Below are 11,920 nucleotides of genomic sequence, written 5' to 3' on the forward strand. Positions count from 1 at the left end.
AACTAGGGATCTTCAGCAAACATTAGAAATTCTTGACCATGCTTATGGCTTTCAAGCACCAAGCATGTTGATTTATTCACAGTAAGGTAGTGGAGTGCCTCAATGAACAATAAAGACAAATGGAAGTCACTTATATACTGAATGAGGTGGATTGTGTATACCTTTTCATATGAACCAAAATGAGGAAAATAAATCATCGTGTAACCAAAAGGCAAAAATCTCTAATGAAATACTGTACCTGGAATGTCTTGACTCTGAAATCGTGGACACAGCAATAGAGCTTGTGTCCAACAGATAAACAAAAAAGATGTTTAATGCATAAGTAAAGATGTTTTTTAAGGCACTATTTTAGCTTTTTAATTGACAAAAATAAAACTTTGAAAGCATCTCAAACTGAAAAAAGGTATATAATTAATAGAAACCTTATAATTCAGAAGTCAGGTTAGATCTACGAAAGGGAAAAGAAGTTATTTTTAAAACTTACTCATTTAAACATGGGCTAAGGAATTGAAGTACCAATATACAACTTAAGATAGTGCCTTTGTCTTCTAAAGCTCTACGTTCTTGTCTCCCAAATTGCTAAAATTGAAAATAGCCTGTTACCTCTGATTCGTTTTCAACAAATAATACCCCCTCCAAAAAAAATATTGTCTAACTTTTTTCTCAATTTGTCAAATCAACCATCTGATAAATTTTTTAAATGAAGGTTTATTCTGGGCAATCCAGCACAAGGCATAGACTTCTATAGACAGCATTAACCAATTTCACAGGTGAACAGACAGTAGAAGTATGGGTTTTGCAGATGTTCCCCTGGTTTCTGTACTTCAATAAAGGAAGCTCTTGGCTCAGAGGACATGAGATTTAATCACTAGCAGCAGACAAAATGCCTGAAGTATCAAAGATTCAATATTGTCACATTCTTTGAAATCCATATTGGTCCATGCATATATCCACTGGGAACTTTTCTTTCAGTAAAGTTCAAGACAACATAGCTAGAACACTGAAATATCTTCTCAGCTTAAGTTCTAGGGGTAAGGCAGGGCTAAAGCATAATAAGCCTCTTTCGGCATTAGAAATAGGTTATTTGAAACTCTCCTGGTCTCAGGTGAGCAAACTGAAAAAAATAAAACTCATTACAGCAAAACTATGAAAAGTTAATTTGGAGGGAAGTAGTTGGCAAAAAAGCAATGACAATCATTTTATTTTTCCAGTAATTTGGTCTCAGAATAAGACCATTCTCTCCAAATTGCATGGTACTAGCTATGGATGTGATAGTAGTAGCTTTTCTTGGATCATGGCTAGAGTCTCTAACACAGGGTCTTGTTATGGAAGATGAGGCACAGAGCATAATCCCAAAATGCCATTTAATAAGGAGAATGGAATACATCAGTAACCACTGCCCAACATAGAATTCAGGCTTCACCTTTTAATGGTCATTTTCTGTGCTTCTATTATCAGGAATAGGTCTCTGCTTCTTAGAGCTTCATCTCCCCAAAATGAGTACATGACAAAAATGAGTACATGACAAATGAGGACTTACTCCTAATGAGACATTTACTGCTAGATCCCACTCATAAGAAACAAGGGCTGTGCATACATAGTTGTTTAATTTTTTTTTTTATCTTGGTCATTAAAAAAAAGTTTAGTAACACTAAAATGTAAATCTAAAAGCTAAAACTAAATATCCTTACTTCTGGTAAGTATAAAGTAATCTTTAATCTTTTTTTCTGAAAGGGATAGATTCTAAGCTAAAGTATCCTCAATATTTGAACCTAAGTATAGCCAATATGATTAGAATTTCACCTTTCCTAAAGCAAGATAATCTCAGGTACGATCATTAGGAAATTTTGTTTTATTTTTTTCTTTTAGTTTTATAAGATATAGTAGACATACAGCACTGCGTAAGTTTATGGTGTACAGCACAATGACAACTTACATGTATTGTGAAATGATCACTACAGTATAGTAAACACCCATCACTTCATAGAGATACAAAAAATAAATATCTTTTTCCTTGTGATAAGAACTTTTAGGATCTACTTTCCTCACAACTTTAAAATATACAGCAGTGTTATTTTTACTAATCATGTTGTACAGTACATCTCCAGTACTTATTTATCTTATGACTGCAAGTTTATACATTTTGATCACTTTCATCCAATTCTTCTGCCTCCACCCAGGAAATTTCTTATATGGTGTCCAACATAATGAATGAAGTTTAAAAATCTAAATCTTTACATAGGTCTGGATATACACATACCGTCATCATCATCATCATGGATATGTCAGAGCACCCCATAGCACAGTTCTCTATAGTGACAGTACACTTTGTCACTACAAAAGCCCTTGTGGTTTTTATATTCTTTCCAGCATCAGATTTGGCCTCCTGCTCCATCAAAATTAACTTATAACCCACAAATAACCACAATTTATTTTCTAGTTTGTTTTTGTTTGCTTCTACCACTGAAAAATTATGGCAATTATAAACCCTAGCAAAGGCTTCTTCATTATTGATAGTTTTTTAATATGTTTAAAATTACAATCTCTAAAACTACCATATTGTAAACTATTATTGTAATGTCATTAGCAAGCACAATTTTACTACCTACTGGCCTTAAGATCATATACATTTTCAGTTACTTTGATTTCATTTCAATTATTTTATTATGAAAGTGAAATGAGCACTATATATACACACAAACATTTCTAAAACTTATATAAACATGTGATATTCCAAACTTTCCTTTCTATTTTTATCCCTGGTGAGTTAGTCATGTTTGTCTTCTCTGACAAAGGACATTAATGTTTATATAATCCTTACATGCACACACACCTCATACGCAAATTTGGTGCCTAGGTTTGATTTTGATTCTTGTAGACACATATTATTATATACATAGGGATAATTACTCAATTTTATTTTATAAATTCTGTTGATTTTTCTCATTCCATAAAGGTAGTGGCTATTCTAGTGTGGATTTCTAATGGTAGTCTGCTCCTTTGTTTTAAAAGTTATGTCTGTTTTTATGAGATTATGTGTTTTTAGCATTTTTATTCCTTAATGTATTTTTAACTTAATATCGTACAAATATTTCACCTACTCCAGCTTGGAAGGGATTTTTATTTCTAAATAATCATGTTTTTTCCTCACATATAAATGTAGTAAATATTTGCCAAGATACATAGAATTAATACACATTGCATTATATATTTTATATTCATATTGTCTCTAGTATTTTCTTGCTACTAGCAAATGTTATGTCAATGATGCTTGCTTTTTTAAAATTTTTGCATGTATTATTAGTTTATAAGCCATTCTAAGTAAAGTTTGTGATGCTCAATAGTGTTTAAAAGAATCCAGTGAGAAAAACAGAAGTTAAAATGGCTCTTCGATGTCTTCTCATTGATTTATTTCTCTTGGAATATAAAAATTCTGGAAAAGTCTATGAAGCTAAAGGTTTCACCCTTTTCAGGTGGCAATTAAGATACCACAGTAGTCCTAAGCCAGTTTGTCTCAGCTTGCTGTTTCCCAAAATTAGGATAAATGAGTGACCTGAAGGAAAAATATTCAATGTGAACTTGGCGAACGCGTTGGCCTGATCTCTCTGCAGTATAAGGAAATAGAGTGGAAGAAACATGAAGTTTGAAGAGAAGGAGGAAAGACATCACCATTTTCATGGCCCTCTTATGGTCCTCTGTGCTAAAGTCACCAGAGCTGGAGTTCAGCTGCGTGTTCCTGATGTGTCTCTTCAAGGAGAGAAATAAAAGGAGCAGTGAAGTCAGGGACAGAAGAAAGGGAACTAAGTAGATAAAATCGTAAACAATCAAGGTGTTAAAATACAGGATTTTACTCACATCTAAAGACCACATTGAGTTTCTTTCATATATTTTATAGGCGTTAACCCAGAAATCATTTAATGTGTCTGTTAATGCGATGTTGAAAAACAGTAGGAACAAAAACCCCAGTGGAAGCACAAGTAGCATTCTGCTAATTCTCCACGTCGGCCAGGCAAAACAGGGGTGAGCGACACTGGCTATTTTCAAGAGGTAGAAAACACTTAGTCAGGTGGCAAACCAGGTAGCTAGGTGATTGGACAGTACCCAAGAAATACTAATAAATTTTGCTCGTTCACCAATGGCATATAGATGTAGCCATAACGCCGTTAGAAGTAAATCAACCAGTACTATCAAAAGAAGAGTTATTCTGGAAATAGCCAAGCTGGTGAGGATGCCATTGTCTACGGAGAGTTTTTGACTTTTCACCCAGTCAGTGCAGTTAACTAGTGCAATGAAGCCATTCCCCAACATGCCAGCTATGAATTCTCCTTTTGCCACTATCAGAAAAATATTTTCTATTCCAGATGACATTTCTATAGAAAGAGTCCAGAAAGCTAATACTATGATTCACTGATTTCTTGCTGTCAACATGTTGTAAGGTAATATCCAGTTTGATATTCTTCACTTCTATATTAAAAATGCTCAAAAAAACTCAGATCCCATCTCACTTATCTTCATGAAAGACTTTCCTCTTTTGTTTCAGCCTTGGGTCTGAAGTATGTACAAGGTGATTCCGTCTCACAGATCTTAATGAGGAACAGTAACATTACTTTCAATCAGCTACTGATTTCCAAATTAAACAGTAACTGTGCCCATTCATCATTGGCACTGGCAGCAATTTTCCCCTTGTGAAGACATCTGGAAGAATATATTCAGGTATGCAAACATGCAAATATGAGACAGATTTCTTTACACCAATTTGTACTTTCCTTTTCAGTTGAAGCTCAATACTATTTGGATTCGAGTTTCTTAATTTTAATCTCTAGGATACAGGCATTATTCATTAATTCCATTTAATAAAATCTATAATATTTTAGACACTATTATAGGCAAAATAAGTGTAATAATGAGAAGTAACATGAAGGAGCTCACAGAGTAGTGAAAAAGCATTATTACATAAACTATTAAAAACTGAAAGTGACAAAAATTTGACTAAACTGCATATGAACAATATTATAATTCGAACGGCCATATTTAAGAGTTTATAGTAAACTTGCCCACCCTTACTTAACCTTATTTACAATGGCTAGCTATATTATCTAAATTTAGATTATTATAGTAAAAACAGCACTACATATACTTATGCACATCCAAAATTTACACTACACATATGTTGTTCTAAGTTTTGCTCTCATATAATTACAATCTTTTTATAGTTAAAATATGAGTGTGATTTAGAATTAAGAAATAATTCTATATATTTTTTAATTCTGTTACATATGATAGAAATATCTATTTCTGCCACTCTGAAAATGCACATTGCCTATCCTAGAATATAAGAAAATTAATCAATGCCTAGATACATCAAAATGTTTATGATTGGGATTTCAAATTAAAATTAACATTATAAGCATGTTTCCAACTTCTAAAGATAATTTATTATATTTGACACTACAAATATTATTCTTATTCTCAAACATCTCACCCCTTTTTATCAACAAGACCTCTAAGGACAACAATGCAATGTGATGAGAGCATATTTTTCCCATCTATGACTATAGTTGCTCAGTTAACTTTCCATCAACATTTTATAGATTTTCTACCTAGTCAGATATCTAATTCATCTTGATTTCTAAAGAACTACATGCCTCTCCCCCTACATAGGTTGCAATTATATACATCTTTTGCATATAAAATTAAATAATTTAGGTTATCTTTGAAAGAATATTGGTAAGCAATATTCTTTCAAAGAATATTTCAAACAAAAATAACTACTTTTAAAATTATATTGGCTGACCATGTGTGAATTACCACCAAAAGCAATCTGTTCTAGGGAAAAATTTAATTATGCGCAACAATACTTGAAGAAACTCAGTAAGGGAAAAAAAAAACTGTAGGAGTGAAAATCTAGTCTCAAAATTTCCTCGTAAATTATTATCTTTGAAAACACTCTGGAAAGTCTATCTGTAAATCTGTAACAGATTTTCTCTTTTTGAGAAACTTTTAAGATGCCACAGTACCTTCAAGATTGTCTGTCTTAGCTGGCTATTTCCCACAATCAAAATAAATGGATGTCCTGAGGGAAAGATATATACTGCTAACATGGCAAACTTTGCAAATTTGTTGATCCACGTCATAAGAAATAGCCAATTTGTTACTTGTATGGAAAAAAAATGAACTATGAAGAGGAAAAAGAAAGACATCACCATTCTTATGGCCTTTTTATGGGCCTCTGTGCTAGAGTCCCTTGAGCTCATGGAATTGAGCTGCAAATTTCTGATGTGTCTTACCAAGGACAGAAATAAAAGGAGCAATGAAGTCAGGGACAAAACAATGGGAAAGAAACAGGTCAAGCTAAGAAGAATCAGGGTTTCAACATAGTGAGTTTTACTTTCATCTATAAATAAAGTAAGATTGCTTTTATCTAGTATATAGACGTTTAAGAAAAAATCATTAAATATTTCTAGCAATAGAAAGTCAACAATCAGGAAGAACAAAGAAAATAAAAAAGTCACAGGAATCACTCTATTCAGTCTCAACTTCAGCCATAGGAAAAGGGGGTGGGAGAAGTAAGCTATCTTAAGGAGGTAGAAAATGCTTAGGCAGGTAGCAAGCCAAGTGGTCAAGTGATCAGTTATTCTCCAAAGCAAACTCATAAGCTTTGCTATTGTATAAGTTAAATGTAAATGTAGAGATAGCCCCAGTATAAGGGATTTAAACAATAATACCAACAATTGACTGATTCTGAAGATGGCCAAGCAGGTAAGGATGAAGTTTGCTAAAGAGATCTTTTGGTTCTTGACCCATTCAGAGCAGTTTACCAGTCCAATGAACACATTTCCCAAAATTCCAATTGTGAATTCTGCTATTGACAGTACCACAAAGATTATATCCAATCCTGTGGGCATTTTCACAGAAAAAAAAAATCCAAATTTCTAATACTACATCTCAATGATAAATTTATGATCAAACTGTTGCAGAATAGCATCCATTTCCGATACTTATCTTCATTGCTTTTTTCCAATTTCAGTCTTACGCAGAACCTCTTGCTCTTGGATATAGTCTTATATATGCTTAAGAAAATCTTTCTGCTTTTATTGTAATTCTGGTCTTAATCCAGAAAGATCTGCTAAGGTATACAGTCTCACATCTTTCAAGAAAATGTTTTTTATGTCTTTGAAAGAGCTACTAATTTCCAAACCAAACAGTTTGTGTTTCCATTTATCATTGGCACGGACTGAAAATTTCCAGTCATGGTAACAATCAAAAGGTTAAAGTCAAATATGTTAGCATGCAAATATGAGTCAGATTCTTTTTCACTGACTTGTACTTTACTTCTCACCTGAAATGCTATACTATTGGGATCCAGATATTTTAGTTGTTTTTCAAAGAAAGTTGTAGAGATAATCTAAATAACTTAGTTATTGTTCAATGGACATATTTTGTGAGTGCCTGCTATGCATCACGACTTTTTCTAAATGTAGTATAGGTTACTACAAAAAGGAAAAAGCATTAGGAAATCTATAAAATAGTGAAAACAAAGAAAGAAACAATGAGATAAAATGTAATGTGAATATAGAAAAGGTAACTACAAACATTACCATCAGTGGAAGAAAGGGGGATGATATTTGCCTTGGATTTTGAAGATACTTAGAATTTCATGTGGAAACTGGCAAGTCATATTCTGAACTGATCAAACAATATACAAAAACACATCAAAACCCAAACTACTTTTCTGAAGTTAAAATATTTTAACTGATAATTTACTTTAATTTCAATCTAAACGATCCTCGGGTATGTTAGAGTAACATATTCACAATTAAACATATTCCCCAGTTTTGCTCTTTACCTTTGCACTTGTTCTATTTGTTTCAGCCAGAGACATAATGCTGTCAAGTTAGTGTTAATAGACAGAAAACAGGTAGAAAATCATTTCAGGTCAAATAAGGAAATAGTAAACAGAAATATCTGTTCTGCATTCTAGGAACAGTGATTTTGACAAAATCCAATAATGCGTCAGAAGCAAACTCAGACTTTGTGTCTTCATGTGTCAGCAAAATTCTATTGTTAGTATTAAGTGTTCAAGCATAGCAAACAACATCAAAAAAATGAAATCGTCCAAAAACTTGGCCCTTTTCAATGTTTCTCGCACTCTTCAATTAGATTCTATTAATTAATTTTTTAAATGTATATGTCAAGAACAATTTTGTGTAATGAACTATTGGTAAATTATTTTGTATAAATAAAAATATTTTAATTTAGAACAAGTATTTATAGGAAGAAATAATAAAGGAAAGGAAGGAAAGAGGGAAGAAAGAAGAAAAGAAAGAAGGACGGAAAGAAAGAAGACAGAAAGGAATTTCTTAAATAAAGCAAGGCCGAATGAAAATAAAGAAATTTGGTAGTATTTTTGAGAGGAGAATGATATTTTTGGCTAGATTAATGTATAGAGATGGAGAGAAATCCATGGCTATGAGTAGTATTTAGGACATAGACTCAGTAAGGTTTAGTGATGAATTTGGGGGCTATAAAGAGGAAGAGAAGCCAGAAATGACATCAAGCTTTCTTCTTTTGCATCTGGATGCGTGGATAACTGTAACCTGAGGGAATCATGGGAGGGAGAGCAGTTTTAAAGCCAAAAGGCAGGAGAAAGAAGAGCCGTTGGAAGAGGATGAGTTCTATTTTGAACATTTTGAAATATCTGTAAGTTATCCAAGTGAAAAGATGGATGGATTAGGCACTTGGGTATTTGTTACTGTACCTCAGAAAACAATTTAGACTACTAGCAGAGATTTGGGAATCATTAGCACATACTCCATTCCGTAAGAGGTGATGAACTCCAAGGGTCCCGAGGAACACCAGAGGACGAAAAAAAAAAAGTAAAGACTGAAAAGCAGAGAAATGGAGGAGGGAAACCAAAAGACTAGGGTTTTAAAGTAACCAAGAGCAAAGAGTGGTACAAGGAGAGAGTAATCAATACTTCCTGATATTAATGAAAGGTCACTTACAAGGAGGTACTGGAGGCACTTAGTTAACATAGCAAGAACATTTTAACTGAATCAAAGCCAAACTACCACAGATTGCATAGTCAATGAGATCCCAGTTATGAGGCATTAGAAAACCAATTAATGTAAGAACACATTAACAGATTAAAGAAAAAACAAGAGGGGAGAGTTTGATATGATGCTACGTCTATTTGTAATAAATGTTCTTACCAAACTGGGAATAGAATGAAATATTCTTTTCCCTGATAAAATGTTGTCTGCAAAAACCTAGAGGAAATATTATACCTCTCTATGATACACTGAAATTATTCCCCTGCAGTTTGCAAAAAAATCAGCCATAAACATCTTCTTATGTCTATTTTTCGGGTGTTTTTACCAATTCAATAAGGCAATAAAGTGACTTAAAAGATAGAAGATTGTCAACCATGAAACAGAACTGTCATTATTCACAGATTATGGTTGAGATTACATAGAAAATCCAAAAGTATTCTTAAATACATTGTTAAAATATGATCATTTAGCAAGGTTCTGGACACAAAATAAATGTGCAAAAATCTGTTCCATTTCTTCATACCATCAACAGTTAAAATGATATTCTTTTAAAAAATGAAATTACAACAATCAAGAAATATTAAGCATCTAAGAATGAATCACACAAAAATTATGCAAAATCTTTATGGAAGATATTAAAATATCTATAATTGCCTTAGCTTTTTTAGTCATGTTATTAGCTTATAATTAATACATACTGGATATAATCAAACCCTCTAGATTTTGTAAAAATATAAACCATTGTCAAACATAGTTTCTTATTTTATGTATGTTGTTCAAGGACATTAAATTCTCGGACTGTGTTGTTGAGTATATTGCATTTTCCTACTTGTTATCTAGATTATGGATTTGTGTCAAGTCTATAAATAACCACTTCTAATATAATATTGGCCATTCCTATGTCCATGAATACCAGCCCTGTTCCTTTCACCACATCCAGTCACTTGATTATTTTTTCTTTTTGCCATATCTATAGGCTCCAATTTTCCATGTGAGGCTATAGAGGACAAGTAATCTCTTGTTTGCTAATATGCAAATACAGATGAATATTCTATCACTCTTTTTGCATTTTCTTTGCCTAACAAATTTATGTCTGTTTCTTAAGCTGTGGAAGATAATCAAAGCAAGAATTTGCAGACTGTAAATTTTAGAAGTCAATCTAAATATACCTTCATCCAAGTATGTGAGAAAGATATTGATCAGAAGATGATCCAGAAAAGGAACAGGGTGTGTGGCATGCCCTAGAGTTTGCCAGTAAGCAGAGTCTGTATTTGACCATTTATCGATATATCTATTTGCGCTATACTACAGTTCTCATTCTCTGTTTTGTCCACAGTATCAGGAGAATCTACATCTGAAGGATTTCTGGAGTCAAGTTGTAAAACATAAACACTATTCTCTTATCCATAAGTCTAAGAACTGAACCCCAAAGGAAACTTAGTTTGCCAGAACTTGCCATTCTTTATGTTAGCATAAAGAATGTGTTTGTATTAGTTAGAGTGGTTTTGTCAAGATTTAGAATTGTAACTGATATGTTATGTATGTCCACTAATTCAGGTACATCTTTTTTAAAATATCAGAATGATTTCAGAAATGAGCCAAGAAATTAGTTGAGAAATCAAACAATATCTGGTAGGGAAATTACAAACAGTTTTAGTCATTTATTTTACTAGTTATAAAAATCATCATAGCAGCAGTAATACAGGTAGCATTTATAGAACTCTTACTATATGTCTGGGTAAAATGATTTATTTGCATTTGCACACACATTCACCTAAGGACATATGCAAGAATATTCATAATAGTGTTCATACTATAAAACAATGTAAATTAAAAAAAAAAAACTTTGATTAAGTGAAATGTGGATGAATCTCATAAACACAAACACAAAAATTTACATATTTATTTTTATAAAGAGGCAAAACTAACTTCAGTGTTAAAAATCAGGACAGCAATTACTTTTAGGACAGGGACAACAGTAATTTGGAAGGGACATTAAGGGAGCTTTAAGGCTGTTGGCATCATTCTGTTTTATTTCTGTAAAACAGCCGTAACACTACTTTGAAGGTTTGTTCTGATGATTAAATGAGAGAAAATGTAAAAAGTGCCTAGCATTGTGCCTTGCACATATTGAGTGCTCAATAACTGGTTTCAATCTTGTTCAGAATGAATTTTCCAAATAACTACAGATAAAGGGTTTTTATTTTTTAACCTCTCATACCCTTAGTAGAATTTTATACTCTTTTTTCACTTGGTTAGGGTGACAAAAAGTAAAGCAGATGTTAGCCAATACAACTGGAAGTCTCTTTACAGTATCCTGGTTTTAGTTGAAAATAATTGGATTTAAATAAAGATATAAGTTGGCTCAATTTTTTTAATTAATTAAAGTTAACTGTGTGCAGATCATCTGTCTCAGCCAGAAAAATAAATATTTAACTTATTAAATATTTGGTTGCTTTAGCCAATAGTAATTAGACCTCCTCCCTTATACCATGGAGAAAGGAACCAAGAAAAAGTTGTTTTGGTTTCTGTGAACAGAAGCAGATAGAGGTGGGAAGAGCCATGTTCATTGAATGCAACACAGTGGTGTTAAAACAATTTTCATCAGAATGAAACTCTGATATCTATCCCTACTTTTGTCGTTCTGCCAGAAATTAAAAGACTATGGATCCAACACACTTCAGACATGGACCTCATGGAGCCATTTAAAACGGTGTCACCTTTAAACTACGTCTATCTCAAGGGTGACCCTCAGATCTGGGAGTCAGGCCAGAGATGGGAAACTGGATGATTGGGCCATTGATGTCATTTCTGTTTTATCTACTTGAGTCCAAAGATTATTTTTTAACATGAACTGTGTTTTTTTT

The 11,920-nt window shown here is 32.8% G+C and overlaps 2 protein-coding genes across 2 annotated transcripts; both read right to left on the minus strand.

The window, feature by feature from the left end:
• Positions 1 to 3,317: 3,317 nt before the first annotated feature.
• LOC105307991 (taste receptor type 2 member 42-like) lies at positions 3,318 to 4,428 on the minus strand. The gene is given in 2 exon segments (XM_011383692.2): positions 3,318 to 3,621; positions 3,623 to 4,428. Coding segments are annotated over 2 exon segments (924 nt in total). The 5' UTR covers positions 4,369 to 4,428; the 3' UTR covers positions 3,318 to 3,443.
• Positions 4,429 to 5,679: 1,251 nt separating this feature from the next.
• Positions 5,680 to 7,459, minus strand: LOC105307992 (taste receptor type 2 member 42-like). Its single transcript, XM_011383693.2, has one exon. The coding sequence runs from the start codon at positions 6,903 to 6,905 to the stop codon at positions 5,958 to 5,960; it is 948 nt and encodes a 315-aa protein (XP_011381995.1). The 5' UTR covers positions 6,906 to 7,459; the 3' UTR covers positions 5,680 to 5,957.
• Positions 7,460 to 11,920: the final 4,461 nt, after the last annotated feature.

Source organism: Pteropus vampyrus, unplaced genomic scaffold, assembly GCF_000151845.1.
Source record: "Pteropus vampyrus isolate Shadow unplaced genomic scaffold, Pvam_2.0 Scaffold537, whole genome shotgun sequence".
NCBI classification, from domain to species: domain Eukaryota; kingdom Metazoa; phylum Chordata; class Mammalia; order Chiroptera; family Pteropodidae; genus Pteropus; species Pteropus vampyrus.

Coding starts and splice junctions, on each gene's coding strand:
- LOC105307992 (XM_011383693.2), bottom strand. CDS start 6,905: ATGCCCACAGGATTGGATATAATCTTTGTGGTACTGTCAATAGCAGAA.